Source organism: Mastacembelus armatus, chromosome 15, assembly GCF_900324485.2.
Source record: "Mastacembelus armatus chromosome 15, fMasArm1.2, whole genome shotgun sequence".
Lineage (NCBI taxonomy): Eukaryota > Metazoa > Chordata > Actinopteri > Synbranchiformes > Mastacembelidae > Mastacembelus > Mastacembelus armatus.
Window position 1 is genome coordinate 12,560,312 of NC_046647.1, and position 27,388 is coordinate 12,587,699.

Consider the following 27,388-nt stretch of genomic DNA (forward strand, 5'->3'; position numbering starts at 1 on the left):
GTCTGATGAGGACAGCTGCTGGGTTAAACGACCCATCTGTATCTAAATAATCAGTCCTAATAGAACAGGGACAGATCAGTCCCATTGCTGTCAACCACCAGAGGACAGAAGGTCACCTTCGCCAATCCACCTGAAGGTATTTGTGCATGGGACTGTGTTTGTGTCGTTCTGTCAGTATCAAGATTGTTTGTCTTTCAATAAGCTTACAATAACTTTTTGAAGTTTGAAAGTTGCCACAGATTCTGCTCAGAAAATGAATGTATAGAGAGGAAATATTGATATTAGCACCTTGTGCCCTGAGGGTATAATTCATCAAAAAGTGTCAGTGCAAAGGTTGCACAAGCATTAAACCATGCTGAATCAGGGAAGGTGATTAGACTGACTGACCTGAGACAAACAGAGCACAATTTAACATGTCCTGCCAGTGTGTCCATCAGCAAGACCCAAACCTACGTCTTCTCACTCACTGACAAAAAAAAAGCCTAGAGATTTAACAGAAATACCTCCCACTCCCTAATTTCTTGCTCTTCTTTTTCTCTGCAGCTTGACAGCTTCTGTATTTGCGTCCATGTTACACGTATTATGAGCCCAATTTGATCCACACTCAAAGCAGTAATAGCAGCTTTGATCATGGCAAGTGCAGCACTTACTCTACACTACTATAATCACGAACTCTTCTAATGTAATCCCTCACTTCTCTTGACATCATCTACAGCTTTCTTAAAGAGCTCTCTCCATCTGTCTCTCCATCCAAGCTGCTGCTGAACTTTCCACCTCACTCTCAGCTCAATTTTCAGAGCTCACTCTCCTACTCTTGCTGGGCTTCTTAAGTGCTTCCACACTTGACTATTCCTGCAGCGTGGGTGTGTGTGTGCATGTGTGTGCACAGGAGACATTTCTGTATAATGACAGTATGATGATATTGGGGGTGGAGGTGGGGCATCACAGCACCTAAAAAAACAGAGATCTTGTGGAATTAAGCAATGGAAAATAGCTTCTCTGTTTCTCAGTCTGTGATTAAAACTAGATTCTTGACTCTGTAGCATTTAGACAGTCTTGACAATGTAAACACTTTACACTGTACAGACAAACATTAGAGTTGTATTGATTCCTAGAGACGCTAAACTTGTTGCCTATATTTTCCGCTAACAAGCAGCTCATCTATCCTACATCACTGTAAACACGACAGTTATGTAAGACATAGAGGACAGAGAGTATGTGCACGCGTGTGGGAGTGCGCGCCGATGTGAGCTGTGTTTTGTGTATTTCTTTCACGAGTGTGTGCTTGCGTGTGTGAAAGTAGAAAGGAGCCCAACTTGGCTGAATTCACATAATCACCCAAAGGCTCATGGGAAATCAGTGGGCGGACAGGTATGGATCGGTGACAGGAGGAGGAGGAGGAGGACGGTGGGTAGGTTGGATTGGGTTCACTTTGTAACACACTTTAACGCTCTCGTTCTCTCTGTGTCTCTCTCAGGGATTTTTTTTTCTCTTCTTCTGTACCTGTTGTGAGTGCTTCACTTATTTTGAGTCGGTGCATGTTTGGCTACATGTGTCTAAACATCTCAAGTGGGGAAAAAACACCACCAACGTCTTATGTTCAGATGCCAGTGATTGCATTTTTCACACAGTTTTCTGTATTGTTTATCAATAATAGACTATGGATTAATGGAAATTAAAACATATATAGAAAAACATGAATTGAATTAATACAGAAATGGGGAAGTCATATCTGTAAAGTTTAGTTTAACTTGGTGCTTATGTTTTAGACCAGAATAAAGATACTTTCAATGTGTTATTTGCACTTCATTACACAAACTCTACCAATAAATTTAACTGGGGCTTATTTCCTGACTGACGTTAGGGACACGAACCAAATGATCAGCCAGGACGTCTGCCAAACAACATTTCTGAAAGCATTATCTCAGAGATGATACCTTGAGCTGTGAGAAAACAGAAAAAAGAGCAGCTCAGTTCCAAAAAGAAGCACTGCTCTTTTCTTTCCCATCAGTCTCTGTGACAGGCAAGTGGATTTGATGCTTCATAAACCAACTCTATAAAGGTCTCGCCAAACGGTGCAGGAGATAATGAAAGAAGTGTTTGTATTGTGTATACTGCGCATCTGTTGTCATCCTCTGCTACAAGTGGAAGATAAAACAGAAATATCTTACAACTTGTGTTTTCATGTGTCTTGGGACTGCTGATTTCAATGCAATTGTCAATTTTCACAATACATAACTTGCAACAACAATTCAGCCAACTATGTTCTCTGGTTCCCAAGCCTTCACTGATGTTACCTTGAAAAGTCAAACACAAAATTAGTGATTCACAATCACCACAAAATAATGATATGCTGCAAGGGGACAAATTACAGTACGTTATGCACTGCAAAGTGGAACACAGGTGATCATTGAACTCACACCTTCATTGTCCAAAAAAATACAACACGAACATGTGCTGAACAAACTATTAACCTAATTATTCAAGTACTACAGGCCTATATATGAACAGCCTTACACAATACCTTGTATTGTGAGGAATTTCTGTAACAGTCCTCTATTCTTCTATTTTTCTTTCTGCATTGCTCTTATTGTTTTACTCTAAAATAGAAACTCTGCGCTCCCCTCTCCTGCTGTTCGCCCTGCTCTTTCATTCTGCACAGAAGAGAAGTAATAGCACAAGGCGAGGTGTGCAGGCCAGCATTGGAGAAAAAGAATCTCTCAAGGTTTCAAAACTTTGGTTTATCTATAATATATACAGTATTGTGGCTGATATTAAATGCACCATCACTGCCTCTAGCTCCCAATTCACTAAGTCTCCTGGCTTCATTGTGAAGCACTATGTGGAAGCATTTCCATCCAAAAACCCTTAATATCTCCCCCTGTGAGAAGTCTGGGCTTTAACCCTGTAGCTCTAAAAGGAAGGTTTAAGGTTCTTCCTCTCTTATGTTCATTTATCCACCGTCCTCTTATCGACCCATCTCACCACCAATTTTATGTATTACACCCAGGATCTCTGACTTGTTCTTTTCATTTTTTCTCCCATCCTATTTCTTTCTGGCTTTTAGTTCTTGACAGACAGTTTGGAAGGATGGACAAGCACAAGAGAAAAGGAAGAGAAAAGGGCAGCAGTGGGGGGGGGGGGCGAAAATAGTTAGAAAGAGAGAGAAGTGTTTAATTCAGAGTTGGCACAGAATAAAACAAAAATGAGCATTTGCAAAGAACTGCAGAGATGAATGATGCAGTGAATAATATGTACAATTTGAATGGTCTGTTGCTCGTCTGCTGCCTCTCCCTCTTACGCTGTAGTTCGTATGCATGCAAATAATCCCTGCCTGTTTCTCTCTGCAGAAAAGATATTCACAATGACTATGATACTTATCTTCAACCAGATCAGGAGAAATCATCCTTCTGATTCATGCACAAAAAGCGAGGACCAGGAGGTGGTGAGAAAAAGGCTCACCCACTCATGCACACACACATACATTCAGCATCTTCAGAGGGTGTCTGAGCTTTATATCATGGTTGATTTACCCAACCTTCATATTAGCATAGACAGAGGACAGTTAGTTTTCCTGTTTGTATATTGGCAGATTGCCTCAGGGAGAAGCAAAATATTCTGACAGTCTCCAAACAAGGATGGATAAGGAGAGCTGTCGCTGCAGGAACAACTGCTATTTCTATAGTGCTGAAGTGACATGTTTACAGTGAGATCGAGGACAGATGACCACAGCACAGAGAGGAAACTAGAAAACCCATCATTCGCCCAGGGATTGATGGAAATCAGGCTGGTGATGAGGTTCAGAATGATGATGACTATCAGCTGAAGACAAAGGCTTTAGATCGGCCAATTATAATAACTGCATTCATTGGTAAATTCACACTGATGTTTTAACAAAAAAAAAAAACTAAAAAATCAATAGTATTTGGAATTCTTTTGTAATTTACAGGGCTGCATACTAGCAGTTAGTCAACCCATCACATTGATCCAAAATCAAATATCTCAAAAACTATGGAATAGATTCCATCAAACACCATGCTGACATGAAACATGTGATGCCTTTGCCAAGAACCTGATGATATTCAGTTTACTTTCACATAAGACACAGCCAAGGAGCTGGAAGTAGGTAATGTGGGTCATATTTAATTATATTTTCTTATTTTATTAGAAATATGACAAACTAAATGATTTATATTAAAATTGTTAATTTGCTGTTGCAATTAATTGACTAATTGTATAAGTTCAGCTTTTTTTAAAGCACATATTGTCATATAAACTTATTTGATAGGGATTATTAACCACTAAATTTAATACTATGAATTTACATCAACAAAATCCATCAATACCATCAGCTAATTTAAAGTGAATGTCTCAGTAGAGATCTGGCTGGTATGTGTGTGTGTGTCTGTGTGTGTATAAATACAATATAACATCAAAGACTGAATTTCCTAGACAGAAATAAACGGCTTTTGCAGTCCTGAAAAATGGACACTGACCAACTATCAGTGTGTGTGTGTGTGTGTGTGTGTGTTTGTCTGTAAATATGAACATGTGTTTGTGCAACACTCATAAATCATGAATGAAGTTTCTATTATTTCCTATATCGGCTGGGGGGGATTAGTTTTGTCCAACCTGGCATGCCCCCCTGTGCCACTACACTCAAACCTTTAACAAACACACAAATACAATACTGTGCACAAAGACACAAACTAGACATAAAATGAGTGGGCGAAGAGATGCTCAGGGAGTCATGAGAGAATTGTGTACAGAGGGAATACGTGTCTTGCCTCTGACAGCAAGTAAAAAGTAATGCGTATGTAATGCATCTGACTGTAAAAAGGCGTTGTACCTTTGTAGGGAACAACTACTTTCAATATAATACACACACAACCAGCCAAAGGTGTTCATATGGTTCTTCTATGTTCATCACTACCTTGACTTTCAGAATGTATAAGAGTCTACAGAGCTTGACTTTACAAGTTGAAGCTGTAATATAAGTTATTACAATGCAGAACCAACGCCAATTAAACTATAATTTAAAAATACACCGTGATAATTGACAAGTACAGTGCACAGACATCAGAAAAGTTCTTTGTATGCAACGTGTGGGCGTGTGGTTCTCTATCTAAGTGTCACAAAGATTATAATTTAAAGGGCAGAACGTAAGAGCAGAGGTGTGACATTTGAGCACAAAGGCCATTCTGCCACCTACTGTACTTCATGTGTGGGGCAGAGTTTCTCAGACTTCGTCTTGTTAGTTTGGAGAGCAACTCCACATGAAGCGACTTCCTACACACTGACCGTAAAGCAAAAGCATAATGTGGTGCAGTGTAGGAGGAAATGGGAATACAGGTGACCCAACACACTAGCTGTGTCCATCCATGTGCACGTACAGTAGGTAATATGTAAAATAGCTTCGCCTTCTAGTTTCACTTACAAATCTTCAACAATGTCTAAAGAAAAACATTTACAAAACTTTTGAATTGTCCACAACTGAATAAATAAATCAGTGATTTGTACTTTGTGTCTGTTGACATAGGAATGACTCATAACCTCAGGATTATCACCCATAAGGATTAATAATGTACATATTTGTATCTGCACATATCTACACAATTCACTGAAAAACACACACAATATGATTTGTCAGAAAATAATACCAGCAAGGAGAACTGACCTGTGAAAACTAATGATCCAAATCATTAATTCCATTTAACAACATGTATGTCTTAGTAAGATTGACAATATAAAGCAAAGTGAAGTGCAGGTGGATGCTTTAGGATTTTACATGATAAGATGTGTAGATTGCATAGATGAACTACTACTGTAGCTACTGTAGTTGTTGTTACAGTCATGCTAATGTACCTGCAGTCACTGGTGCCCTCTGTATTATTGTAGTGTGTTTTGTAGATAACTCAGAAGGAGGGACTTTTTCTATTTCTGTGTCTGTTGCATTAGTGTCATTGATTCAGAGAGGAGCTAAGTGTATTACAGCAGCCTGGGTATTTAAAAATAAAGTATGGTTAAAGTCAGGAAACATGTTTTAGCTCTGGTGTAGCAGATATATTTCCATGGAAATAAAATGGAAAGAAACCTCACTGCCCTTTAATGAGATTCAAAAGCAAACTCCACAGCCTGCTTGGGCTAATGCTGGGTCACATCCTGGGAGAGTGCTCTGCAGTAGAGAGTCTGAACCCTGGCATGGAGCTTTGAGTCATGATGTGGTAGTGTTGGGTGCAGCAGGGATGCAACAAGGGCAGAACTGTGATATATTTTTTTAAAGATATGAGAAAAATCCTTTTTTGTTACTTATTAAACAGATGTGTATCCTGATTATGAAAAATTACCTATTTGTTATGACTAATAAAACTGTAGACAGCTCTTCTTTCTTATCTTTCTTTATTTTTGATTTCAATAAAATCACCTTCAGGTATTTTCATTTTGAAAATCCACTTTAGCATTATCTAACCCCAGACAGATGTCAGCTGTCAGATACTCAAGAGAACTGGAAGCCAGAGCCCGGTAACAGTCCAGCAGGTGTTCAGTAATAAAGCTAACCTGCCTCCAAGCTGCTGGCTGCAGCTGTATTGTTCTTTCTTGAAGGCTTGAAGTGGGTACAGCTCTTGCGGTATGTTGGTTTTCTGTCTGATTGAGTCTGCTTTTCAGACAGGCATTAAAGATATGACGAACTGGGTCACACACCTCAAACCTTAGAGCAATCAGCCTGACTGACAGCGTGGCTAGCATTTAGGTATGTCTGTGTTTGTTTGAGACTACCTTCTCATAAAAAATAAACTGGCCTGTTTGTTGTTTATGTCAAAAGTGTGTAGAAGGTCTGCAAAGCGCATGGGTGCAGTAAAGGGGGTGGTCATGTGGTCGTGATGGAGGACGTGATGGTTTGTTCAGGCACAGATTGTCTAATGGGCTGCTGTCCTGCTGTTTCTATTGCCTCCCTCACTCGTCACAAGGTTAATTGTTGAGATGACCTTTATCTAAGCAAACACCTCAGAGACAATACAAACTTGGCAACACCCTCAGTGCAGAGACAATAAATACACACACACCCACACACACACACACACACAGTACTGTACATATGTGTTTGTTTACAGAACTGATGATGTCCTAATTTCAGAGTTTTTAAAGGAGCCATGAAATAATCCAAGAGTTGGGCATTATTCTGATATAGAGGCAGACTATGTATTACACGCTGTTCGATTTTTAGCAGCTGTTGGATTTATGTGTTGTTTATGCAGTCTAGCATTCAGAAAGCCATCTAAAGGGATTAATGAAGTGAACGTGATGTGAACACATTTGCATGGAATGAAATAATCTTAATAATAAAAAAGACAGCTACTTGACATCCAAATGGTAAACGAGAACACATACAAACAACAATCCAGATTTAGGTTTTAGAAGGAATAAAAGAAGCTGGGACACCTCCACCATTTGACCGTGTGTTCGAGTAAACAGCACAACTCAATCCCCACCTGTCACATCGCTGGGAGACAGAGGGAATGAATCCTGTTTATTAAACAGAGATTCCAGTGGATAAGAACCACTGCCTCTGGTGTTCAAATAATTTGAAAGTGACGTAGAGTGCAACATAAATAAAGGCATTATTGTCAGCAGCAGCACCACCGTGCTACCTGTTAAGACCTCAATTTTATTAGAAAAGGCCAGAGCACAGTGGAAGGGATGAGAAACTGTCAGAGGTTTGTGCAGGCTTAATTAGGCAGGTCTGAGCGCGCGTGTCTGAAAAAAATCTTGAGAGACAGTCCAATTACTAACTTCAGTTGAGGCAGAAAGTAGAACTTTTTTCAAAGGCAATCTGTTCCATCCTGCTGCGGGTGAAAATTAAAGGGGCGTTAAGCAATTTTTGGCCACTAGGGGACAAAATCTGATGAGACACAGAACAGTACAACACAACTTTACCTGTGGCACCATGCTCTTCACACACTGAATTGTTTCTGGCAAGTCCCACATTCACCAATCTGTGTCTAAAGTTCTGTAAAACATTTTGATGTTTCACTGCTGTGATTTTCCAGCACACAATTTGTCTTGTTCAGGCACTGGCCTCGTAAGTGTCGTTTCCTGAGCAAGCAGATGTTTTTAGTGAAAATCTTCTAAAATCTCATGGTGCACTACCAACCCAGCACTAAACAACAGACAGTCAGCCAGCAACCATCTTTCTCCTCAGGGGTTGGTGGAGCTTGAAGGAAACCAGCTATTGGACAAAAACACCTGCTACCTCCCATATCAGCTTTCAAAGCAACCAAGTTCATCAAATCTCTGAGGTCCTTATATTGTACAAACTCTAAATCACTCATTAATGCAAGTAAGAAATCCACCAGAGACATCTAATAATCTCAACACCCCGAGCAAGGGATGATAGGCATTGTGCTGCTGTGTGATTTGTCTTTAAAGGTACAGCATCAATACCCAGTTTGTGGGACCACAGATGGAAACACAACCTGAAAATGTGTGTAATTTGTAGTTTTTAAAAAATTTTTTTTTAATTTTTGTTTACTGCTGCGAGAGTTTTGTCAATTTAAACCATCCTTCCTCAAATTCCAGTGCACAAATCAATGGTAAAAACTGAGATTTGCCTGAAACATGTAGGATAGTTAGGATACTTTTTCATGGAAATGTAAAGGTGCAATGTGTAAAATGTGAAAGATTAAGCGGCATCTAGTGATGAGATTGATTCTGAGCAACCCTTACAGCCCACCCCATCCTGTTCCCAGGTGTGAGGTAGGGAACAGTGGACATCACCTTTAAAATAAAATATGATTCCATATCTAAAGCCAGTGTTTTGTAGACAAATAGCAGCACAAAATGGCTGTCTCAGTGAAAGGAAACCCACTCTCTATGTAGATTTCTATTCTAAGATTAATAAAATGCACTGATCGGTACTTTTCAATGATTACAGACTAAGAACCACGTATTTATGAATACTATATTCCATTTGTGCTAATGGAGCTCTCTAAATATTACTCATTAAACCTTTAAATGATTGTGAATCTTTCAAATTAAATGAGCAATAATCATAATTTCAATAAAGAAATGATCCAATAATCCAGTGATCCAAATAATTAAACTACCCAGATTCAGGCACATATTTGAGCCAGAGTCATCACAGTGATTGGCTCCAACCTCTGGTCTCTTGCACAAACACACAAACACATGTGCTCCTTGTGGCTGCCAGAGTTAACTCTATTCTCCAACACCAACCGTCTCTGTGCTCATTTCAAAGCAGTCATTAAGAGAGAAGTAAGTAAAGATAACTGGCTCATATACAGAGGAGGCAACCCTCCGGCAGTTTAGGTATCACACACAGACACATGCACACAAATGCATGCACACATTGAGAGAGAAAGATATGCACACATTGTACAGGTGGTTCATTAAGATGCTTAAGTGAGTGAGGAGAATAGGGGAATAGAGAGCGGCTGTAGTCATTAACAGCCACAGGCAGGTGGCATTACAGAGACTAAAAAAGAGAGCATGTAATGACAGTGTAAAGGGGAAAGAGTCAGCTGAAAGGAGTTGGACAATATTTCCTCTTCAATATTATTTTGCCTCTGAGGTCCAAACAACTTAGCAACCATGAAATCTGGATGAGCTCAACGAGTGTGTGTGTGTTTCTGTGTGCTATCTGTCAGTGCTTGTGTGTCTTTGCGCTCTTGTGTGTAAGCGAAGCATGCCAAATCTTTGCCCCCCCTTGTCTTTTAGCGCGGGGGAAGCTGAGGGAAGAAGAGACCCCTAGATCCCAAATCCGAACAGCAGCTGGCAGAGGGCGATAAGACAAACTGGCTCCCCCATCAGGACGAAGCTGAATAGGAGCAAAGGAGGAGAAGATGAGTGGAGAGGAGAGAGGGAGGTGTACAGCAGGGAAATGTCACGGTTTTATAATACTATGTGTCTGTGCACATTTCTGTGTATGTTGGAAATCATACTTTCATAATGGGGCATTAGCCATTACCATTATCCAGCCTTATTTCCCATGCATCTATAATATTTTCAAAGTTCTATACTCATATGTCAAATTCTAATAAGGTCAGAAAGGCACAGATGCAATGGGGGAAAAAAATCATGTCTGGCCAGAAAAATCTCCTGATTTGTAAGCCTAATGATACAAGTATGACTCACACCTAGACAGAGTCAATACTGGGAACAGTCCTATTGTGCTCTGAACAGTGCTTCATAAGAAAAACAGCTTCGGCTGCAGAAGCCAAGAGGAAAGTACAATGCATAAAGTTCATTTGAAGTTCAGCTTGGCAGCCTGACAGAAGTTTCGTCTAAAGTGAAATCACCAATCACTCGATTTACTTCACACAGTTTTCTCATGCAGTTGATTATTATGGCTCCGACAAATGTGGACGCATTATTGCTGCTAAAGGCGACTTCAAAATACAGGTGAACTCTGTGACTGAGAGAGGGGGGGGGGGTGATGCTGGAGATGTATGGTGGTGGGAAATCTTTCCTCAGTGACCCTAAACCCAAAAAATAACTTGTAAAAAGGGTTCTGTTAAAGTCTTGGTGCATGTGTTTGTGTATCTCCCACTCAACTAGTATATCACTTCCATCCATAATACAATGTAAAAGATGCTCCCACTTGAGTTAGCTGTGAGGAAACCTATACTTTGACACTCTGACACAGCAGCTGTCTTCTTGTGGCAGAAAACAGTCTTTGTTGTGCTGGCTGAGGGCGAGGGGCTGATAAAGGAGGCGAAGAGGAGAACAGAGGCAAAGGGATTATTGTCATAACTGTGAGTGAGCTGTCATCACTGCCACAATGCAGGTCTCCAGAAAAAAAAAAAACAGAGAAAAAAGGGATGTTAGAGTCGAAGGAGGGCAGCGGGGCGACTGCCTGTACTTTGACTAACAGATAAGCTTCTAAGGGCGTCATCAGCATAACTGAGGTTCAGCAAATCCTGAAGACACATAATTTCATTGTTGTGCCAACAGAGAACTCAGACCAGCATTTCACTGTTGCTCTTCGTCCTTTTCTCCTTCTCAAACCAAATCTTTTTTTCGCTCACACATCATTAGGACAGTAAAAGCAGCTGCCAAAACCTTCCATCACTTTCCTAATGTAGACACACACACACCCACACACAATTTATGAGATCGTGCCTTTCTCTTTTTTTTTTTTTTTTTTTTTTTTTTGCGCTTTCCAAAGGCTGCTTCATGATAATAGCCAATTTTTTTGGCTGGTCAACCATGGTAACTCTCACCGCTCATGCTAACTACTGTTCTCTTGCATTTATTACAGAAAAAAAATGTTCACGTTGCAAGCCAGTTTATGGCATCACTTACTGTTACACATTGTCCTTGAAGAGCACCAGGGACATGCATATATGTTTATACTATAAGGGTTTCAGATTATTGTGGTAAATTATACTGATTTATACACTTAATAATGATAAGTGATCTCATGCGTGAGAAAAGCACCAGGTATAATCAATAATCAGACAGGCTCAGTTCAGCTTATTTCAAAGTTTGAGTTATTGAAGAAACACAAAGTACCAATCACTGCTTATTAGAGCAGAGCGGTAGCACAGTCCTCATTGTTCCATTCTATCTTTAGACTAGCTGCCTAACTCAGAGCTAAGTGAAGAGCAGTGCAGAGGACTGGTTAAGGAGCTGCTAAGAAACAGACATGTGGAGAGACCAAGTCATCTCTGCTGCTGTGAAGGCAAAGCAAAGTAGGAGACACACACATGGGGGAAAAAGGAACACGCATCTCTGTGTTGTTTCTCTTTGAAGGCATAATACACACACACATGCTGAACACACACAGTCGGTCGCAGGCTTTCCTTAGTGAGTGTATCCCTCTGTCACTGACCTTAAAAAATAAAGTAAAGCAGGAGATGAAGCAGCCTACACACTTTCATCCACTCTGCTACCACTGCACACGTTTCCACACCTCTAGTGGGGCAACCAGTATTTTAGTATAGTACACACTCAGGTACATTTCAATCAGTATTTTAGTATAGTACACACTCAGGTACATTTCAATCAGTATTTTAGTATAGTACACACTCAGGTACATTTCAATCAGATTTATTAATGATAGTGTACACACTAGCGTCACTTAGCTGTCTCCATATCCTCAAACCAACAAAACACACACACATCGTTTGTCACTGCTGTATGGGTGGTACATTGATGTGTCTTATCAAGACTTCAGATAAAGTCTTCTGCAGCCTAAAAGGCTGAATATATTATATATTTGATGGAAACAACTTAGGGGAATAAAGAACAGGGAGGAAGAAAAAAACAGACACTGCTACCATCAAAATCTAATATTCCCAAAGTGTCATGTACCAGGGTTAATCACTGAATAGGAAGCATTTCAGCAGAGGCTGAGTAGTTGAACATGTCATTACCATTAGCTTTCAGACTAGTATGGGAAGTGAATCCTCCCTTTTTGAGTCTTTGAGCTACAAGGATTACATCACCAGTTTGTTGACAGCAAACTACTGACACTACTGATGTGATGCACATGATGATATCACACTAACCTGACATTGTTTGCATTTTGTGTTTTATTTTCACAGAATTACTAGTTTATTAGGAGCTGTTTCAGGGATCATTTCATGCAACAATTGGCCCCATCCCCTCCCTGCAGATTTGGCAATGCTACACTTCATCCAAGGACAAAATGTGAGAGGCACTAAAAATATTTCCCAGAGTCATTATTCTCATATAAAGGCAGACTAAAAGGCAAACGAGCGGTGACAGAGGTTCTTTTCTAGCTGCTTGAAGGTGCTGATAGAGAGCAGCTGTGGTATTATAGCTCAGAATCAACAGATCAACGGGCATCAGTCTCACCTCCGGTGTGTGTATGTGTTTACCCTGTGTGTGTGTGTGTTTGTGTGTGTGTGTGTTTTCTGTCTGCTCTCAGTTGACTGACAGCTGGATCCTCTACTACTCACTAAACGGACGCTGTATTAGTCCATAAAACTTTGATTTGGTTCACTGCCTGGAAAGCTAGTTAAATAAAAAACAGACCAGATGATATCAGTGCCTTCCAAGTTTGAAGTTTTCATCTCGTTCAAAGACTTGACCTACAGGGTCATTTCTGAGCTTATTAAATTGCTATTGCTCAGAGTCTGTGTATGTTTTTGTTTGTGTATCTGGCTCCTTGCCCTGTTCATGTTTAACTGCAAGTTAGATGGTTTTTTTTTTTTGTCTGGAAGTCTTTGATAGAAATGGGAGAGGTTCAGAGAAAAGAAGGATCTGAGAGCCAGGCAGCTAGTCTCTGATTTTTTGGTTTTTTCTTATGCAACGATCACTATCACAGAAAGGGCCGACTGAGAGGGCCTCTAGAGATGACTTCTATCCTCCTCTTCTACTTTCTCTTTCTCATACACATGCACACACACAGTCACAGGAAACTGTGAATCTTTGATCTGCCTCACACTAAGCTAATGCACAGAAATTACAAATTAAACACAGATTTAAAAGGGTAAACTTGAGAAAGCACAATGTCCGACACCAATAGCATAACAATGGTCATCACAAGCTGTGGTTTTTCTTTTTTACAAAAACAAATGTATTAATAATCAGTTTGATACAACATATTCTTAGCCAAACATTTTAGAATTTAAACAATAAAACGTAATAACTATGAAATAAAGCACACTTTATAGATTAACATGAACTTAGAGTGTTTTTGTAATTTCTATACCTTCAATTTCTTATTATGTATTTGCCAAATATACACCAATACTGATTTATCTATAACAAGAGAATGACTACACTAAAGGCCTGGCAGAGTTATCATTTCATTTGAGATTTTAGAATATGATGTCTTGCATGTTGCATGTGTTTGCACGTTTTCCCTTTATGTGTATTTGTGTTCATGATACTGTGTACCAGAGTACATGTATAAGATGGGCATTCCCTGGTCGGTGCAAATTTAATTCTTCACGCCTGGGAACAAAAATTAAAAGGAACAATGATAAAATTTGTAAGCTTTTCCTGTGAACAGAAAAATAAAACAAATACCAGCTGTTACAAAACAATACTTCAAGCGGGCTGAAGTCACAAGTGACTTGATGATGCAAATAGCTACAACAACTCTTGAAAATGGATGAATACAGAGAGGACATGAATAATGTAAAAAATGTAATAATTAAAAACATAAACCTAATTAGGAATGAATATATATGTTATCTCAGTGATGTTAGTCTACGATTTTTTTTTTTTTTTTTGCTGATTATTCATGATAATCTATTATCACAGTCTCTGAATGACAATAAAGGGCCACTTGTTGCAGTAGAAATGATACACCCTGGAATTACCCCAGATTGCCTTAATAACATTACAGGTTTTTTTTACATTACTTATTTTCTCTTATGTCCTTTAAAATTAACACATCTTTTAAACATCTGACAGAATGAAACATGCCTGTGTTTTTTCTTTAACTGTATGACCTTAATAAGTAGTTCACCCTGCTGCCCTCATTGAACAGAAGGGCTAATATGAATAAATCTCCCTTAGTGACAAACAACTCCAACCTGCATATACACACACACACAGTATTTCCCATCACAGTGCCCATTGCACTCATGACTTCTGCCCACCCAGGCATGAGAGCTGGAGCCGAAACTATTAAGTTTACATCCAGTTTAATCACCTCTTCCACCTCTGAGGTGGAGCGCAGAGAAGACGGTTAAGTAGAAAAACATCATTACTGATGATGCCACTCATTCAAAAAAATGAGAGGCTTGAAAAGGAGAAGAAAAAATGGGAAAGCAGAGATGAAGAAGGGTGAAACATGAAGGTGAGAGAATAGGTAAAAAGGATTCTGGGTAGATTCTGGCTCTTGTCAAACTCTAATCACTCCCTAATGTCAAAAGCTACAAGGATTATCAGTGAGATAGTACCATACACCTAGACACTCACAAACACTCCTAAGATGTTTAAGATGTTTTCCTGTACTGTTCACAGATCGACTGACCTCTCCATGCAACGTTTGTGAAATTAAGCTTTTATCCTGAATAATGTTTACAACCTGAAGCTGCAAAAAAAAAAAAGATATTCACAAGATATTGTGATATAGATATATATCTTTTATTAAAAACATATCTAACATTTTTGCAGTTGCTTTCACAAGCTACTTCCAATTTCAGAGGTCCTAATTCTGAACTATTGAATTGATAAGCTCAATTTGTTTAAATCATATGGATAAAAGTTAAGAAATTCCTTCACAGTCCTCTTCCAAACAATCTTTGGCTGAGTGCAGACCTTAGCCTGCAGAAAACAGTATTAACTGGGCTACATTTTTCTTTTTTCAAGGTATATTTGGAATTTACATTAATTAGGTGATGAAAATTCCTGCTACCACTCACGCATTCATTTTAACTGGCAAGACCAATGATCAGTGAAAGATACAAGCAAGACCACTGTTACCTGAATATACTGTTTGCAAATAAACAAGAATGCAGAGACATTCAAGATGCAGTGAGAAATTTGGGAGGACTCTGATTTTAACAGTCTGGATTCAAAACAGAAATGGCTGCTGGAAAGCATTTCAGATAATACTGAAGCCGTCATGATTCGATGTCACAGCGATGACAATAAATACATAAATAATCCACCATAAAACCACTTGGATTAAAATCTGGAACAAATTGGTTGTTAGAGTGATAAGTCAGGGAGAGAGGAAGGAAAGGAGGGTTTAAAAAGCTAATTTACACATGTACGAGGAGACAATTCATGTGTGCACACATCCACACACCACAATAAAGATGAACATAATCAACATGTTAAATCACTGTAAGAACTTTCCAGGTTTATTAATGCACATAAAAAAGAAACTTTAATTTAATAGCTCAATGCCCAAACTGTTCTTATGCTGCACTGTGAGAGTGGTGTGTGATTATACACCACCAGTAATGTCTTCTTTGATGCCTAAATCCTGCAGAGCTTCTCTCAGATATAAGAATGCAGGAAGGAAACAAGAGGCCTATATTTCAGCACATTAATTTATTACTGGCCTCATTAATAATAGTTACCCCTCTTAATGACTTTCTCTTAGTGTGCACTGGAATGTGAACACTGCGCCTCTTTCATTCACCTTTATTAGAAGCAAACATTTACTGATGGTGAGACTCTTGACTTTTCATTAAAGTGTGTATATTTACATGTAATATTGATTTAAAATATGATGTCATTGCCGGCATTATTGTGTCTGAGTAAGCTACAAAACTCAATTTAATTTAAGAGTTTAATACCATACTTGGTCATGCATAGCAAAGCTGCTAAGCACCCTGCACATTCAGAAAATGTGAAGTATGAACACTAATATGAGTCTTTGGGACAGTTTTACAGTGACTGAATAAATGCCATAATTGTTATATTGAAGAAATTATAGACAGAATAAAATTTGCTTTTAATCATTTTATATACCCCATACAAAATGCTACAGTATTTTTCATACAGTTAGCCTATTGCTATAACTAATTAAAATATTACACTAGTATATATCGTTGAGCCCATGTAAAACCTGGATAACCGCAGGGAAGGAAGTGTTACGTTTTTTAAGTAGCATGACTGAGTCAACCATAAACAAGCAAAGTTACTAGCAAAGTAATGAAATGAAAAGCACAAATATATGGCTGCAAACTCCAGTTCAGCTGTTTCAGTAGCAAAGATACAGCCATCTCCACAGAACTGTTTAATGTTTAAAAGAGCATTTTAAACACATACAGCAACACTCACAATGTCATGTGAGCAGCCAGTGAATGTGAGCAAGCACTCAACTACTTGTCCACGGCCAGGTGTAAAATCATTTTAGAATTTGTAAGATGAACAAGCTCTTTGTGTGATGAAAGCAAAATTTCATGTGTGCATGCCAAATTGGTCCACGTGGAAGTAGCATCAGTCAGTCATGCTGTATGTGAGCCAGACTTGGGTTGGGGAACCAGAAGAAACAAAATATATATGAATGAAATATTCTGGAGAATAAAGCTGCAAAAAGAGTGAGACTGCCTCTGTCTCTGTGTGTATCTTATGTCATTATAGAAGTTGAAAAAAGTGCTTTCTTTAAACAAACTTTTCCTATATCCCCATGTGACATTAGGTTCTGGTCCACCTTTCTTGGTGATGTCAGTGGCTGTTGCACCGCTCTGGGTTGGTAACGATCTCAGTGCTGTCACGACTGTCACTCCACCAATCAATCAAACCCGCTTGTATGTGCGTTTGTGCGTCTCTCTGTGTGTATATGTGCACGCGTGTTGATTGGTAGACTCCATAAAATCCATGTGCCAGGTCATGATGCCTAGGGAGACACACTTATGGAACGTCAGGTTGCTGTGTGAGTAATCTGTTTTCCAGTGCCAGGGTGAGATAGCAGGAGGAAAATAGGCTTTTCAAGCCCCACAGCCAACAAGCAAACACCCACAGCGAGCATCGTGCAATGGAGATGATTTAAGCAAATGGGCATTAAAGAACCCAAATATGTTGTAGGGCCTCTAAAGTCCGCATCTTCAGAATTTATAGCTGTATAGTTCGATATGGCTGTTTGACAAGAAGTACATGCTGGTTCAACAGTGGAGTCAGAAAATCGAGTGACACAGCTCTGTGAAGCTTAACACAAAATTCCCAGCTCAGCATTTCAATGTTTCCCAATGACTTTGCTAACATAATTGTAATACCTTGAACCATACCATAGCCCCCGAACAGCATTTGTTCCCAATTTCCTCTGCATTGTCACACTGTGCATATATAGGTGGTTGAGGATTTTGGCTGACTCCAGCATGACTCCTGGGAGAGATAAAGACCAAGCTGTCAGGAACTGTACCCTCTAACAACCTGGCCCCAGGCTGAGAGAGGGGCAGTGATGAAGGTGGCCATTTTGTTGCCAGAGCAAAGGCAGCCAGTCCTGCCAACCTGCCACGGAGCTAACGATGCTGAACAATATCATGTTGTCCAAGTGGCATTTTATAATTAACAGCTGATATAACTATATCTGATACCATGCAGTGTAACAAACAGATTTTCTCACTGAACATGCTACTGGATGTAGGCTAACTGTGTTCATTATTTCTTAATTTCTTTTGCAAACAAAGTGCATCACAAATTTGGAAGGCAAACTGTGGGTAAACAGATGTTCTTTTGTATTTAAGCAAGAATTACGGACCCAAAAGTCATGTTTTCTTGGGATTTCGAGGGTTGCTCTCTGTTTTTAATCAGTCGTGCGTATCTAGTCTCAGAAGGCTTCAGCAGTTTTTCCGATCTCTTTTCAGTTTTGGGAGGGATTTTGAGCATTAAGTATGTAAAGGATTATACAGGATATATTCCCACTAAATCTCACTCTTTCCCTCAAATCACAGCAGAATAAAGTAAACCGCTTTACCCTCAATTGTCTTTTCCAAACATTGCTTCAATAGGTAGATAGGTAAGGTAAACTTTCCTGATTGTGATGAACTAAATGGCACAGAAACAGTAACACTTCTCATCACCACTGACTGAAACAGTGGATGACATTCTTCATTAATCGCAGGTTGACTGGGCTATCAGTTAGACACTGTGAGCGCTGGGAGACATTGAGTTTATTCTGACTGGCTGGCTAACTGACAGATATTGATCAGGCTTTGCACAGTGTGTGTTCTTCTCTGACTGTTTTCACAGCTGTGCATGTTCACGTGTGTGTCTGTGTGTGTGTGTGCGTGTGAGGGTGTGTGTGTGTGTGTGTGTGTGTGTGTGTGTGTGTTAGTGTGAATGTGCATGCCTGTGTGTTATTAACTAGAGTTTGTCCAAAGGCTTGTCATAACTAACTGATTGATTGTAAGACCATCTGAAGTGCTCTCCTGCGCTGCCATCCCTCAGGCCAAAAACCTTCATGTGTGAGTGCATGAAAGATTTCACTTTTGACAAGAGCAAACCCCATGGTTCCTCTAATCACCTCCACCTCTCTCCTTATCACTCTCTGCTGTGCTGCCAGTCACACTGAAATTCCTACTCCAGAGCCTTCGCGAAAATGCCCTCAGTAGGCCTGTTTGTGCTACCTCTGACTTTCTCGCACACAGACAAGAGGAAGAGTAAGGTACCATCTAAGGAACAGCACTATTAATGTTTTTAAATATTGTTACTATATAAGTACAAAATTTCAATGAACATGTTTCCACTGAAGTGGACATCAGGCATTAATCATGTGCTAAAAGTACAATTTGCAGAGTATTTGCAACAAAATCAATACTTTATACTAATTAAGACTATTGTGTGCCCTGAAGCCAGGTTTCTTTGTGCACTGTGTCCTGAAGCCTTGGGTTGGTTCTTGAAACCACTGATCTCAGCTCACTGCACACAAAGAATGCAAAAAGCGTGATTTTGCATGCACATGAATAAGTAGATACATCTGCATGCAGTGTCTTGTGGCTTTGCTGTCTGGGTTCTTTGCCAGTTTTCATAGTCGATAAACTGAGGAAATGATTTATACTTTTAAGAACACCAAAGAAGAAAGAGGGTTACTAATTTGTTTTAGAAGTGTTGGACATTTTAGGGCTGCTCATGTCAGAGCCAAAGGCGATGTGTTAAAAGAGCCTTTTTTTATTCAACTTCTGTCCTGTTTATTCTACTGTTACTAGATATTATTATATACTGGACAGTAAAATAAAAGCTGTCCACCAGAGTGGACATGTCAAAATTTCATGAAAAATTAAAAAAAAAGTCCAGTAATTTTTTTTTTTTTTTATCTAATGAAAATTAAAAGCAAATAGGAAAAAATCCTCACTTGGACTTTAATAATTCATGGATAAAAGTAATCACATACACGGCCTCTTCTGTACAAATACAATTTCTCACATATGCATCATCTGAATGAGTCATCAAGTTGTACTGTAATAAAAAAGAGAAGAGGAAAACACACACTTGCCCAGACATCCTTTCCCCAGAATCACTTGCAGTCACACACGCCCTTCAGACATCCTCTACACATATCTATACAGTTTCACTCACACACACGCACACACACGATACACAATTACCCATAGTGATGCTCTATCTTCAATCTGAGGTTGATAACCTCTGATAATAAAGGACTCTCTCTTATAAACACACACGCAGAGAATGAGTCAAACGGCACAAAGAGAGGGGAACAGGAGTTGCAACCTGCGCTGTAATGCACAGTAACATTGTTTCCCTCTCAGCTGGCCTCCCTTTCTCCCCATGCTGATGAGTTACCATCAGTCTAATGAAGAATGGCTGAGCTAATAGGCAGAAATTCATCCTGTAATGCAGATCAGATGTTCAGAGTGACAGTAAAGCAAAGCGAGAGAGACACGCAATGAATGACATGAAGCTCTGTCACACTCAGAGACACTTACCATCAATCAATCAATCAGTTGCTCAGTGCTGAACATATTTGACAAGGCAGCAGTATCAGACTGATGTTGAGGTAAAAAAAAAAAAAAAGCTGACATTTGTAACGCACCAGAGGGGAGATGCACAGGGTTTAGTTTAATGAATAATTGACTGGCCCTCAATAGATGTGGTCAAAGATTAAAACTCTTAAGAATTGATTCTGACTTCCAGCTGCATTAAGCCACAGCCCCAGTGTGGGGGGAGGACAGGGGCCTGGAAGAGAGTCTGGCTTCAGGATGGAATATAGAAAACCTGAGAAGTACAGGCAACAGTTTTGGAGATAAACACAGATAAAGCAGCGCTGAGGAAGAGGTGTGATAAATCAGGACACGGATAGTCAAGACACTGCTAGAAACTGAAATTTATATACAATATTATTATATAATCTGATTGTGGGAGTGGAGTCGGAGGAGTGTGATATAGTTAGAAAAAAAGAGAGTGCAGCTCATGTGGAGACTGTCAGTCAGATTATTAGGAAATGCAGTGGGGACATTATGTAGAGGACAGCAGAGGATGGATAACCAATGATGAAAACCTCTTAATTTCTACGTGCAAACATCTAATCCACTTTTCACTTTTGAATGTCAAAAAGATCTCAGGTCTCGGGTGTGCAGCTCCCATATGATTGCAGGACTTTACGGATGGATAGGAGTAGTGCATTAGCAGAATATGTTTGGCAGGAAGAGATTCTGTAATAGGACAAACAACGCCTCCAGACTACCAAAGAGCATCGCTGGGATTTGCCTGGTAAACGCAATATTCTCTGCAACCTAATTCATCTTCTTGCACTTTGCCTCTGTTGTTCCTTTGCCAGCTCCCTCCATCTTTCCTTCCTGTCTTTCATTATTCCTTCATTCTTTCCTTCCCTCAATGATCTAAGCAATGTGACAGACAAGCCTAAGTGAACCACTCCGAGCATTCCTCCATGTAGAAATCCAGTCATTACACATCAGCAATTCTGGCACTTTCAAGATGAGCCTGGGCCCAGCAAAAGGCTCAGAGAGGACAAGGACATGTGTGTCACTCATGTCCCAGCAGATCATATAACGCAGTAAATAAAGGCTTGTAATTAGTGCCAGTGGCGGTTACAATTCTAGCTGCACCAAGAAACGTTTTCCCTGAGAAGGTGACTCTGGGCTAAACTCTCTGACAGGCTCAATTATGAAGGCAATCTTCGCCCTGGAATCGGTTTGGTCTGGAAATTGTAAATTATAATTTTCAGTACAGGGGCCCAGCATCAATCACTAAGTCGGGGTGTGTTAGCTTCCACACCAGCCAATCTCCTTCACCTCTACCCTTGTCAGTTTAGTTGAAACAGAGGTCTATTCCAACTTAACACCTGCCACAACTCTGAATGCTTTTAACATCACTTATTAGGAGCTGTGCATGTGCATGTGTGTGTGTGTGTGTGTGTGTGTGTGTGTGTGTGTGTGTGTGTGTGAATGTGAGAGAGAGAGATGATTGAACAGTCACTGGCCAGAATGGACACCCAGTTAATCCAGCGTTTGTACATACTGTTTTCTTTACCATGTGCATAAACATGAAAATAAACTTAAATTCCTTGTTTTCTCAAGTCCATCGAAAAGTTTCAATTGACCTTCACATGTTCTTATCCAAAATAAAAAGTTGAAGATTTGACTCTATCACAGAAAAACACACGCACACACACTGCAAAAATCAAACACAGTGGTGCATCATTTTCATAATGGCCTGGTAATTATTTTCTCAATTAAATAAGATTTAAATAAGATAAGATAGTTAGTTAGAAAATGTCTAAGGTGACTTCTACAAATACAAAATCCAATACAAAATCCTAATTTTACTATGAAACAAGACGATGAAAATCACCCAACACTATTTTCTTTGCTTAAATATTCAATTAGGAAAATTGCAGATTAACTAGACTAATTATTTTAGCTTTACACATGGGGAACAAGCTTCTCACAAAGGTGGTGTTTCTGATCACTCTGGATTAGACAGTGAATACATGGTAAACTCCTGACCATTAATAAAAAAATGAATACATAAACAGGCTGGGAAAGTTTCTGTTGCCAGTCTGACAATGGAGAAAAAAAAAGATCAAACTGAATCTGAAAATCAGGCTGGATTGGTTAGATATAGAGCAAAAACAATATAGATCTGCATGAAAAGATACAATAAAACAAGCAAAAAAATATTTCGGTGTAATAGTTTTAAAAATTAGTGGCTTCGTCTTCTTCACCACTACAGGAGATGATGCACCATTAGTTCCAGACAGAACAAAGGGAGGATCAGCAGACTGGCTGCCAACCAATACTGATTTTGCTTTTAGATAAGGTTGAGGTAATAGCGGCATGTGCGTATACTTGAAGTCATTGTGTTGTGTATGTGTGCGTGTAGGTGATATGATTCCTTTTGAGAGTGGCTTGTGAGGTGGAAGAGGAGATTACTGCACTGCGCTTCTATAATTACCTCTCATCTCTCAGGGAATGCCAGGCTACCACACACTCCAACCCATGCACACGCACAGTGGGGCGCACTTCAGTACTCTGTAGCAGGCTGAGAGAGAGTTATTTCTAGAGGGTTGCATTTCACTCAAACAGTGATTGGAGAACACCCACACCACCTTTAAGCAACACAGGTCAGCTCTGCTTTGAGAATGAACACACACACACACACACACGCTCTCTCTCTGTCTCTCACTTCTCGCTCACTCGCACATACAAGTTACTTCTAAGTAAGAATAATGACTCACCTGTAGCTGTCCTACCCACACAAAAAAATCCACTTAAGAAACCATTCTCACAAACCATGTGCTCACATCACACTATATACCTTTTCATTTTAGTGGGGATTATGCAGAAAATCACCTGTCACTCATGTCTCATACACACACACACTGAATCACTTTGCAGTCAACTGCTTCCATTAAATGAAAAATGGGACAAAGAAAAGAGCAACAATATTTCTCCACAGCTTTATGTGCATCACAGCTTCATTATAGTCTTATTGGCAAGAGCCAGCCTTAATAACTCTGAAAACTATCAAGGCACACTATGTTTTACTGTCGACAGTGTCTTACAAAGATGAATAAACCATAAAAATCAGAGCTTTGAAAAAGTCATTAAAAACTATGCAAGGAGTAAATTGCTCCACCACACCGAATGACTTGGTCCCTCTCACTGTCACTCTCTCCACTCAAATATTAAGAAAACAATGACTTATAGTGGGCAGACACAAGGGACCAGTTCAACAATCCAAAGAGATGAGAGGAGAGTAAATGCTGAGTTTAAATTTACATTATAGAACATTTCATTTCTTACACTGTCCCATTAACTAAAAATCCATAATACAGCTCATAACCAAGTGTGTATCGCATCTGACTGCTGATGCAAGTTGCAAAAATACAGTATTCTCACCATGAAAGAAAAGACAGTCAAGCTGCTGAAGTGTGTGGTGGAATCAGTGAGAAGCTCTGCAAAGCTCACCGTGTGGCCCGGCATGATGGTCAGCATATTGTGTGGGTTGGTTGACATGACTTATGCTGAGCTGTGAAGTCTGATCGATGTTTTTGAATTCACTGGCACAAATTCTTCATTTTAACTTTCAAGAAAGGACTGTAGGAAAAGAAAAGCTGCTGCTTCATAACACACCCACACATGCTGCGTATACCCACACACATGCTTTGATCCACACAAATATTCACAGACAAACCCAGCAGAAGATACCTAGAGTACATATGGTATGTCTGCTGCAGGCACAGTTAACATCAGCTCACTTAGTTTCACCTTTCAGTAATTTCTCAATTTGTAGTGCATTAAATTTGTGACAAAGCACCGTTTAGCTGTTAATGCACAGACTAGCACAGTGAGGTTGTACTGTCACCATCCAGCCTGGGGCACACCGCTGTCTGGACATACACAACTTCCCTCTGCAGGCTTCAGATGTGTTCAAGCATTTTATTCAGGCAGCTGACATTTAAGATGCAAACGGTTCTCACACTGACATTAAACTGGAAGTACAGTCATCAGTTCACTTTTCCCAGAAAGAAAGCGCAATACGCGCAATACGTGACTTTTTCCTCCCCCCAAACAGAGCAGACGAAATTACGCACTAATTTGGCACGCTTTAAAATCCACATGGCGTGAAGTGTCGCTCAGAGGTCTGCTGCGCTTGCAGAGAAGAGCAGTTCGATTTTTTAAAATACAGCCCCAGATTTCGGCAGATAAAGCTCAGTGTTATGTGACAGATTTCTGTTTAACCCACAACAACACAGCCAAAGCAGACAAATCGGTACGAGCTCCACAATTTCAATCGGGTAGACAGGTGTTCTCCACCCTGCAGCGCTTTTCACAGCAGTCAGGACAATGACAATGAGGTGGTCTCCGATATCTGAGCCAGGCCAGCACAACCACACTGTCGTCTCCCAATCAACAGAAATCAATCATCATTTACCAACATTACGCACCAATTACGCAACCACACTTACATGCAACACTGACATTAAAAGATCCAATATGTCTATGTTTCCATTTAAATATTGTTTTTTGTTTTTTTTTTACTCTTCGCCACTCTCTGTTATTCCTTATACAAATCTAAAAACGCTCCACTGCTTTGAGGTAACACAGCAACTACAAGAATAACTGTGTTACCATGGAAGCTGAAAATTAAACGACAAACTTATATACAAACTTACGCTGGTGCAGTGTAGATTCTGTTAATATCCATAAAAAGATTAGGTTCTTTGTCGTTTAGAGATGAGGTGAATGGCGAACAGGTTGTGACAGCTGAAGTTATGTGGACCGGTTCCTCTACAGATCGTCTATCAGTTTTGCATATTGAATCTTTTTTGGTTTGTTTCTGCAGGCGGTCACACAACATTGACTAGTGCTCACTCACCCGTTAACTGGTCATAGGATCCGTCCAGCTCTCTGGAGTCCGACAAGCTTTGGTCCCGGTTTTTCGCCTTCATTTTCCCCGTGTGCGCCGGAATGTGGAACTGTAGGGAAACAGCTGCTATTTTGGCGATTTCGGTTTGTGGAAACACTATAGTGGTTTTCTTGTTCGCCTTCACGGAGGATGGCTACAGGTCTGCTGCCGTTAACAAGTCATGTCTGATTTGCGCCCCATGTATCTAAGTCGTTATTTCTCCTGTTGGTTCGTGTGCGCGTGTGTGTGCGCTCTCGGCATCCAGGAGCTGAGTGAACCACGCGCGCTTCTGGTCGGCACTCTCACATGGGCTGACGCGCGAACACGCACGCACGGACACACACCTAGAAAAAAAATCTAAATCTCTCAAATTAAAGGCTTTAGTTTGGCTACTTTTCGGAGATCGTTACAGATGTACCCAAACAAAATATGAACATCACATCACTGAGTTTCCTAACATCCCCAACCCCCCTAGTGGCATTAAGCAGTGGCCTGCGTGTGGCTTCATTCATGCTGTATTTCACTCTGTGAATTGGTCGTGAGTCTGTCTGCCATTAAAATCACCATCACAGTCTCTCCTAACGTTCTCCACTGAGTCACAGCCTCGGCGGATGTGTACAGAGAGATCAGCACCAGCAACAAGGCGCGTACTGCTGCAGCCAGGCAGTGGTTCTGACTACATCTGATCTATAAATACTCACTGGCTCCGGGAAGCTTTGTGTCTATCCCTTGTCTTCCTCTCTGCTCTCCCTCCCCAGGTCTCTTTTCCTCCCTTATCTCCCCTCAAGTCCTGCTTGGTTACTACAGCATGACATTTGGTCACAATCTGTCAAGCAATCTGTCTTTGATGCCATATTTTTTCTGTAATATATCAGGATTTGCATCAAAACGCTCTCCATCCTTTCATGCATTCATTCATTAATCCCTGTCACAGTTGGAATATTTGCTAGTCTGTTAGAAGTTATTCTTTTATTCAGATAGCTGTGCTCTTTGCCCCCTACCGTTGCAAGGGTGTAAACTGGGTGCTGGATGCAAGAGTCCCCCCTCATTGATCTCACTCAGTCCTGCATCCTGTAAGTCAATAAGACCTCGTCCTCAGATGGGACCGGCTGAAGTGTCAGATCTGTCACTGAAATATGCATTTCTCCAATATAGCAGTGTCAAAAAAACATTCCTGCACGCTCATGGCAATGTAACGGTAGAGCTGCCTGTTACCATGTGAGCACACGGCACTGAGACAGTTACTGTATATAGACTGGTTCAGTTAGTGCTGCTGATGAAGCTTTAGATTCTGTCAGAGATGATGTTTAATCATCTCAGTGATTTTGCTTTTTGAGAGGCCTTGAAAGCTACAGAAAAAAATAGCCCAGGACTTCTGACTCAAGCTGGTGACACACCATCACAAGAATCATATAGTAAAGTAAACAGGTTAAATGAACAACAACAACAACATATGCAAGAGAAATGCCTGCATCTGAACTGTACAATTTTGTAATGGTCTAATCAGTTTAATTGTAGGTTAATGTGTCAAACACAGGGAGTATTACAGTCCATCACCACAGCAGCACAGTAGCTACAGTCTCCAAAACTACCATAAACCTGAATGGACACAGAAACACGTATCAACAAAAACAGATTGTTAATAAGTAAAGTTGCTGCTATTTACTGCTCTTCGGCTGTTGAGCTTGCATTGTGTCTCAGTTTTTCACATTTGACTCTATAGCTACAAACTTCTACCTACCTCTTACGCTTTAAAACTCGACAGGTGTTTGTACTGGACTCACTAGAAGCTGTTGTCCTGAATCCAAGCTGCTGCCATGTTCCTTTGAAGCATCTGGATTTTTAGCTTCGTTTCTCAGACCTTTTAAGCCACACTTGTACTTTTTAAAGCTTTGTTAGCCTACCTATGGTGGCCTCAGTGTTTAACAAGGATAAAGATAGTAGCACATAAACAGTACAAGGGTGGGCATAAACATGTGACTGAACTTATCATAGTTAGGAAGACATAAGGATGATGACGGACACAGAGGAGCACAGTGGGCTCCACAGTCTGCTCGACTGGGCTGATCACCATGACACAGTATCTCTCACTCTTCTTTGT

At 40.1% G+C, this 27,388-nt stretch overlaps 1 protein-coding gene across 5 annotated transcripts in view; it reads right to left on the minus strand.

Annotated features, from left to right (window-relative positions):
- Positions 1–25,465, minus strand: part of LOC113131760 (Kv channel-interacting protein 2) — a 74,470-nt gene extending 49,005 nt beyond the window's left edge. For 3 of the 5 annotated variants that reach the window (XM_026309394.1, XM_026309393.1, XM_026309391.1), the window contains exon 1: positions 25,258–25,330. In XM_026309394.1, coding sequence (XP_026165179.1) covers positions 25,258–25,330 — 73 coding nt within the window. Of the gene's footprint in view, positions 1–25,253; positions 25,358–25,456 lie in introns of those variants that run through there. The other 2 variants (XM_026309395.1, XM_026309392.1) reach the window with 2 other exon arrangements.
- Positions 25,466–27,388: the final 1,923 nt, after the last annotated feature.